General features: G+C 38.4%; 1 protein-coding gene across 1 annotated transcript in view; it reads left to right on the top strand.

The window, feature by feature from the left end:
• The first annotated feature begins 2,076 nt into the window (after positions 1-2,076).
• The window catches only part of LOC107716986 (DNA-binding protein SATB1-like), an 85,810-nt gene continuing 79,277 nt past the window's right edge, over positions 2,077-8,609 (top strand). The window contains exons 1-3 of the mRNA XM_016523626.1: positions 2,077-2,347; positions 3,475-3,713; positions 7,318-7,494. Of these exons, the coding sequence (XP_016379112.1) occupies positions 3,503-3,713; positions 7,318-7,494 (388 nt within the window). The 5' untranslated portion in view covers positions 2,077-2,347; positions 3,475-3,502. The remainder of the gene's footprint in view (positions 2,348-3,474; positions 3,714-7,317; positions 7,495-8,609) is intronic.

Here is an 8,609-nt window from a genome sequence, read left to right on the forward strand (position 1 = left end):
ATGTGTGTGTGTGTCATGCACCAGCATCACTGACAGATGGCGTGTCCTTTTGCTACAAGAAATATTGTACTCTTGAGGTTTTTTTGCAACTTTTAAAAACAGAACCGCGTCAAAAACCCCTCTACAATGTCATCACACTCGTTCATACGATCATGCGTTTGCTTCCTTCCCCCGATTCTGCTGATCAACTCATCATTAACATCTCAACACACCATCGGGATCAAAATGCACACGCTCGCAAATAAAGATCGTTTATTTTGTAACAAAAATGCAAAGTGATTTTATTGTGCTATTCGTTGCGTGTGCATCCTGTAGGCTGTGTGTGTGTGTGTGTATGTGTGTGTGTACAGGATGTGTGTGTAGATTCAGTAATAAATGCAGAACCGCCTCACTCTAATCAAGCTGATTAAAAATTCCTGCGCGCGTGCAGGCGGAAATCCACCATCATCATCATCCTCGTTCTCCGGCACTTTTACTTTATTTTCGCGTTCATCCTCCAGGACAGCGACAGACGCGTGAGGACCCGAAATCCGTCTTCAATCGCGTCGTTTAGGAGGTTTAGAGATGAGGAGAAGCGGCAGGCAGCGCGGAGAGGGAGGGATGAGCCGATGCAACTCATAATTTAATGGGGACAGAGAGAGAGAGAGACGGAGAGGGAGAGAGAGAGAGAGAGGCAGAAGGGAAACAGAAAGAAAAGGACCGAGCGCGAATGTTACAAATGTAACAAGCGGAAGATACAATGTAGCGCTGACGTGCGTCAGGAATGTTCGGATGCTTTGATGTTTCATTCGACGTTCGAAAGTGTATCGCGCACTTTTAAAGCTGCTTCGGATCCGCAGATCGGCTCGAGATGAGACGGCAGGTCGCTGGGGCTTCGTGCTGTTGTTTGGCCAGATGAGAGGCGATTCACGAGCGCTTCTGGTCCTATAGGCGCGTATTGTTGAAGCTCAATGGGATGTGTAGGGAACGCTGGTGGTTACTTTTATTTTTAAGCGTTATTCTGCGCACAGAACAGACGGTGGATGTGATCGTAAACTCTATTGAACTCTAGTCTTACCGGAGATCGTTGCATTTCGGCTTGATTGCATGCGTCTACGGTCTTTAGCTCTCATCACATTTTAAAGTACTTTGCGCTTCGTCTATATGGTTCTACTTGTATTATGCGCTGTGATTCATGGCTTAGCGTTTGATATTAGGTCTTGGTGTGGACGATCTGGAAGTTTGTTTCACATATATATATATATATATATATATATATATATATATATATATATATACCTGAATCAACCTGTATCAGGTTACAACAATGGATTTTAAGGCTCAGGAGAAGTAGAAATATATGTTTTTACTATTAAAGTGTTTGCATGCACACACAAGTTCATCTTTTTTTATCTATATCCTCTATACCTGTTATATTGGTTTTTAAACAAACAAAGTCACATAAGTTCATCTGGTGTTCAGTGCTGTGGAATTCATTGTTGCATGTCTGATGTCTTGTTTGGCCTGTTTGATGAAATCTAACCCCGTCTGTCATGGTGTCTGGTGGAATGTTCCTTTATCGCTGCGAATGCAATGTTGAGACAAGGTGCATGTCCCTTTTCCGGAAATCTTAGATAATCCGAGGCCTTTCTTTTGTTTTGGCATTTAGGGAAACACTTTTTTTGGGTGTTGTTAAATACAAGTAGTTGCAACCAAAAATCTTCACACTTTGTTTTACATGCGTGTCTTCACTTCAATGAGGAATTCAGGGTCTTTCAGTTTTATACCAAGAGATCTGATCCGCTAAATATTTCACAGCCTGTCTCTTGTATGGAAGGGTTCATTGTACGGTGCGCTGATCACTGAACTCCTCTGCACATTAATGCGACTGTACAAAAACTAGCTTGTTTGCTCTCCACATGGGATTCTGCAGTGGGTTAGACATACATAATACATGCTCTTAGGAATGGGAATGTGATCGTTGCATGAAACATTGTAAATGCCAGGTAACATTTGGCTTGATTTGACATTTCAGTCTACATGGAAGAGACAGTTTATGTTGCATATTGAACTCTAGTCTTACCGGAGATGGTTGCATTTCGGCTTGATTGCATGCGTCTACGGTCTTTAGCTCTCATCACATTTTAAAGTACTTTGCGCTTCGTCTATATGGTTCTACTTGTATTATGCGCTGTGATTCATGGCTTAGCGTTTGATATTAGGTCTTGGTGTGGACGATCTGGAAGTTTTCTGTTTTAGAATAGAATAGCTGACATAAAACTGATATTCGAGTGAAGTTTGTGCTCCTCCTGCCAAAACTTGAAGTCGCTGTTCATCCACAGCTCCTTTATATGCTCGTCTTAAAGTGGTGAGTTCAAGCTTGTTATTTTTTTTTCTTGTTTCTTTGTTTTGTTGAATTGTTTTAATTATTTGTGAATGTTCTCTTATTTTTTAAATCTAAAAAATATATATATATTTTGTATGCCCACTATAAATTTTTAATAATTGAATTATATTATTTTCACCTAAAATGTAATGTAACCTATACACACACACATATATATATATATATATATATATATATATATATATATATATATATACCTGAATCAACCTGTATCAGGTTACAACAATGGATTTTAAGGCTCAGGAGAAGTAGAAATATATGTTTTTACTATTAAAGTGTTTGCATGCACACACAAGTTCATCTTTTTTTATCTATATCCTCTATACCTGTTATATTGGTTTTTAAACAAACAAAGTCACATAAGTTCATCTGGTGTTCAGTGCTGTGGAATTCATTGTTGCATGTCTGATGTCTTGTTTGGCCTGTTTGATGAAATCTAACCCCGTCTGTCATGGTGTCTGGTGGAATGTTCCTTTATCGCTGCGAATGCAATGTTGAGACAAGGTGCATGTCCCTTTTCCGGAAATCTTAGATAATCCGAGGCCTTTCTTTTGTTTTGGCATTTAGGGAAACACTTTTTTTGGGTGTTGTTAAATACAAGTAGTTGCAACCAAAAATCTTCACACTTTGTTTTACATGCGTGTCTTCACTTCAATGAGGAATTCAGGGTCTTTCAGTTTTATACCAAGAGATCTGATCCGCTAAATATTTCACAGCCTGTCTCTTGTATGGAAGGGTTCATTGTACGGTGCGCTGATCACTGAACTCCTCTGCACATTAATGCGACTGTACAAAAACTAGCTTGTTTGCTCTCCACATGGGATTCTGCAGTGGGTTAGACATACATAATACATGCTCTTAGGAATGGGAATGTGATCGTTGCATGAAACATTGTAAATGCCATGTAACATTAGGCTTGATTTGACATTTCAGTCTACATGGAAGAGACCGAGTTTATGTTGATATTTCATCGTTTTTTAGGTTCAGTAATCTTTATAAACTTTTCCCCCCAATTATAATGTTTATTTTATGGCACTTGATTTTCCAGCCGTCCTAATGCCACTGTTCTACTATATGTTTCCCTTCAGGTGACAGTGAGCAGTGGTGCTGAGAACCATGGAGCATCTCAGCGAAACATGCCAAGGGAAGGAGAACTGTGAGGTGGTCAATAATCTAAATGACGCCAAGGCCCCTCCAGCCAAAATGGCCCGCCTGGAACAGAACGGAAGCCCGCTGGGCAGGTCTCGTCTAGGTAGCACTGGAGCGAAACTCTCCGGAGTGCACTTCAAACCCCCTGGACATCATCTGATGGCCTGCCACAAGAGGGGTGAGTTTGCTTTTTCTTACCACTGCACTCTTATAAATAAAGGCATTGATGGTTTCATGAAGAATCTATGGAACACTCTTAAAAATAAAGGTTCCAAAAGGGAGTTTTCACAGTGGTGCAATAGAAGAACCATTATTTGTTCCCCAAAGAGTTCTTAAAAGAACCATTTTTTTTTCATAGTGTGAAGAACATTTTTAAATATCTAAAGAACGTTTTTTTCACTCTAAAGAACTTTGTGCATTTGAAATGTTCCATGGATATTAAAGGTTCTTCATGGAACCATCAATGCCAATAAAGATCCTTTAATTTTAAGAGTGAACCTTTCCACCATTCCACAAAAGGTTCCGTATAGTGTAAATAGGTCCTTAAAATATTCTTCACAATAAGAAAAAATGGTTCTTTTAAGAACTGCTCAACCAAAAGGTTCTTTGGGGAACCAAAATGATTCTTCCACTGCGTTGCTAGAAAACCCCCTTTTGGACCCTTTATTTTTAAGCGTGTGTATCAATGATGGAATTGATTTTAGTGAGAAATCTGTCCATCCAAATTAGGACCAATGATATTTTACAGTGGGTGGGGCTACAGGATGTTTCATGACTCAGAAACCCAAGTGACCAACCAAATGTCCCATTTTATGTTGTGGCCATGGATGGCTAGGACCCTTATATCATGCACAAATATTATGTAAAGTAGTTTGCACATTTTATATATTTGTTGCATAGCTATGCCACTAGCAGCATTTCTAAGAGTACGTTTAGTAGTTATTGTAAGCACATTTGTATATATATTTTTTTTTTAAGAAAACGGTCACTTTAGTACTTTGTCTACTGCTTTGGTATGTCACAAAAAAAACTTAGTAAATGAATCCTGATTACTTTTTTTGGTTGCTGATTTGATGTTTTAGAGCATTGCTATTTATTTTGGCATATTTTTGCTGTGGAATTATTTAAAGAAAAAAACAATAATAATAATAAATAAAAATAAATATATATATATATATATTTACATTTATGTATATGTATACACACACACACACACACGCATATATATATATATATATATATCTGCAGTGTGCGATTAAAGGGAAAATGCTTTAGCTACAACAACTAGTGTCAGTTCTTCATGTACCCCGGCTGCATTCTATTGCTCTCTGGGTAACTGTTATTATTATTTATGGGAAAAGTGAACTTTTGCTGAGTGCTTGCTGAACTTTGGAAGCTACTGTATTCATTGTTTCAGCTGAATAATATTTACCATGGGCTTTTCTCAGCTCTCTGGGAACAAAGCGTGTATTGATCCTGAAATGAACTGACACAGCAGTCTTTATTGTTAGATCTTTATCTATTAAAAATGGAAAAGCTTCGATTCAGCACATTCCCTGGCATCTGCTTATGATTACCCTATTTATTGATTGTTTTCCAGAAAATGGTCGCATTCTTAGGAAACTGCGACCGCGAGGAGCAGAAATATGATTTATTATGATTGCCCCGGATAGACGGCGTTGATATTTCCCCCAGCCTCTATTAAACCCTGTAAAAATAAAGATCCTGGGTCCAAGAGATCATGAAGTTCCTGAAATTTCATCACCGGAGTGTTGCAGCTGGCTGGTATTATGTGATATTTGCACAGTAAACCCGAACACATGACAGTTTTGGATGGAGATTCTTCGTTTTTTTTCCGTGATAGCGGCACGCTGTTTACACAGACTCATAAACCTCAAGGCTATACGGTGCATTGGGAGCTGCTGCACGGCATCATGGGAAGGGTACTGGGATCTGCCTAAAGAAGTATTCTAATGTGATTTGAGGACCTTAACAATAAATAAAGCGCTAAACCCGCGATGAGCTCTAACCTTTTAGTGTGCTAACACGTTTATATAGTGGAGCTGTTTCATTGACGTCATCTCCGCTTGTTCTGCATTGTGATCTAATTATGCATGTTACAATGCTGCATTATTGTAACACTGTTACAGTGGATGATAATCAATTGATAACACAGCCTTGCATGAAAAAATAGTTTCAGCTGATTTGCAAAAAATGCCTAAAATTAAGAATGAAAATTCAAATTTAACTTTACATACGAAGTACTTTAGTACTGTTAAATTATTTTTTTTAAAGAAATTAATATATTTATTCAGCAAAGATGCCTTAAATTGATCAAAAGTGACAAATACATTTATAATGTTACAAAAGATTTCTGTTTCAAATAAATGCTGTTTATAAAAGTTTCAGTTTTAATGACCGAAGTAATCAAAATGTATCATTCAACTTTCAATCTGCAAACAAGTGGGAAAATATGTTCAAATACTCCATTGAATGTCAGTTTTACATTAGCTTATTTATTCAGTTAATGAATCAATAAGCTTTTTCACAAAAACTGTAATTTTCTGTCGCTGTTTGGATGTAGTAACACACCCGCAGATGTAGCAGAAAATATCTGTCGTATGTTTGTATCTTCTTCCATCACTGGCCATAATTCTAACCTTGAAATCAGGATTAGACATAAAATAATGTCACACATGTGAAAATGGGCTGAGAATTGAACAAAGTTCAAATTAGTTGTAAATTATGGGAATTGTGTCTTTGTGGCTGTTTTTCTGCCGATTAAGGGATAACGGAAGACTTCTTCACTTTACAAATGCTTGTCAAAAGCAAAAAGGCTACAAAATGCATCGTTTTGTAAGAAAAATATGATGTGATAGAGAAAAACAGGTACTATTTTTGGAATCGGCACCCCACAATTCATATAAGAAGTGGTATTATTGGAGGTTGCATGCAAAGGCAAATGTCATTCTTCCTATTGCTTATGCTTAGGGTTCAAGGTTTTTCAAAATGTACACCCTAACAACCACATAGCAACATGTTATAATTAAAGGGGTGGTTCATTGCGATTTCACTTTTTTAACGTTAGTTAGTGTCTAATGTCGCTGTTTGAGCATAAACAATCTGCAAAGTTCTGAAGCTGAAAGTTCAATGCAAACGGAGATTTCGTCTGTTAAAATTCTGGCAGTTTAATGCCTACAAAAACGGCTGGTAGGGACTACAACGAGTTACTTCCCGGGTTCGTGACCCTCTTCAATAATATCCTCTGTTTCTCAATCGGGCTCAAACTGATAAGCGATATTAACGATGCAGTTGTTTACAATACAACCGGAGCACATGCCGCCGAGGTGAGGGGCGGGACGTTTATACGCGCACTAGAGGCGGTTTAGCCAATCACAACACACTGGGCTAGCTAACCAATCAGAGCCCATCGCCTATTTCTGAGGGAGGGGCTTCATACAAGAAAGAAATGATCAGCCCGTTTCTCAGAGAAGGGACAGAGCGGTGTGGAATAAAGGTAAATTATGTGAAAAATAATGTGTTTTTTTAAAAACGAAGCATTAACGCATGTTAGACTGCACCCCATAAACACAATCAAGCCTAGAAAAAAACCAGTGAACCACCCCTTTAAAAACAACTTTATTTTTCGCTCGAGTATTCTTTGCATTTGCATTTTTGGATGAATATGCAACAAAAATAATACTGTTGTTCAAAATCTGTGGCATTTTAGCATCTCCCTGTTGTGTGCAGAGGTGTAAAGCTTGCTCTCTTGTTTCTGCTAGGTAACTTGCTGCCAGTGTTTTGTGTGGTGGAGCACTACGAGAGCCCCATCGAGTTTGACAGCAAAGAGGAACATGCTGAGTTCGTTCTGGTCAGGAAGGACATGCTCTTCAACCAGCTAATCGAGATGGCCCTGCTCTCCCTGGGCTACTCGCACAGTTCGGCTGCACAGGCTAAAGGTACGGCGCATTTATACCGTCCAAAACATGGCATACAGACAAATGGTGCACGGCGATACCTATTTCTCCAGAACGTGCATGTGTTTTTTTTTTGCTGTTAGATCAGAATCATGAGTCATAAAATGCTGGGCAGATGCTCGGATATTTTTGGAGGCTAAACGGAGATATTTTTGGAGTGATTTGTTGGCTGTGTTCTGGTGCATGCATGCTTCTGCTCAGGCTGACCTGATGCCGAGGTCAGGGGGGTTGTGGGTAGTGGCAAGAACACACAGGTGCACCTCCTGCTCTCTGTAATCACACTTTTCTCAATGGGAACGAGTGTGGAGGTGGGCCTGCGGTTTCTAATTGCTGGCTTTATGGAGTTGGGGGCTATTTTAAGAGCCGTAGCCTTCAGCCTGTAATTTATTGCAGGCTGTCCATCATAATTCCTTTTTTCTCTGGATCTTCTGGATCTTGTTTTTTTTTCTGTTAATCATTTAGTGTCAGTCGACAGACAACATATGGTCGAGCAATTGTTTTTTTTTAAAGAATGCCTTTTTGCAAACCTGTATAAAAAATACCATGGTATTACCATAAAAATAAACTTTAGAAAGACCATGACTGTGTTTCAAAACCTTGTAGGCTGCAAGTCAACATACAAATGTATCATACAAATAGAGCTGTTCACAAAAGGCTCGCCGATTGATTTCAGTATTGAGTTTGGCATTATAATGTGGTTAGGTTAATGTGATGTTCATAAATCAGAACTGCTCAAATGTTAAGAAATTAATATCTTTATTCAACAAGGATGCATTAAGTTTATAAAGTGACAAAGACCTGTATAATGTTTAGGGATGCACCAAAATGAAAATTCTTGGCCAAAGCTGAACAAAATGAAACACTGGGCCGAAGGCCGAATACCGAACACGGTTTTTCACATTTTTCCCCCATGTAGGCCTATTTTGCCATTTTTATTCACCATTGCATTAATTAAATTGCCAAAATGTGCTTTTTACTGTTTTGTCCTGCTTTTCAAATAAAAAATCAATTAAAAAACAATAATTTAAAAATATTTACTTAACACTGAACTCTTTTTTTTAACATTCTAGCAGACATTATACCAACAAAGCACAATT

This window comes from Sinocyclocheilus rhinocerous, unplaced genomic scaffold (genome assembly GCF_001515625.1).
Source record: "Sinocyclocheilus rhinocerous isolate Xijiao unplaced genomic scaffold, SAMN03320098_v1.1 scaffold1832, whole genome shotgun sequence".
Classification (NCBI taxonomy): domain Eukaryota; kingdom Metazoa; phylum Chordata; class Actinopteri; order Cypriniformes; family Cyprinidae; genus Sinocyclocheilus; species Sinocyclocheilus rhinocerous.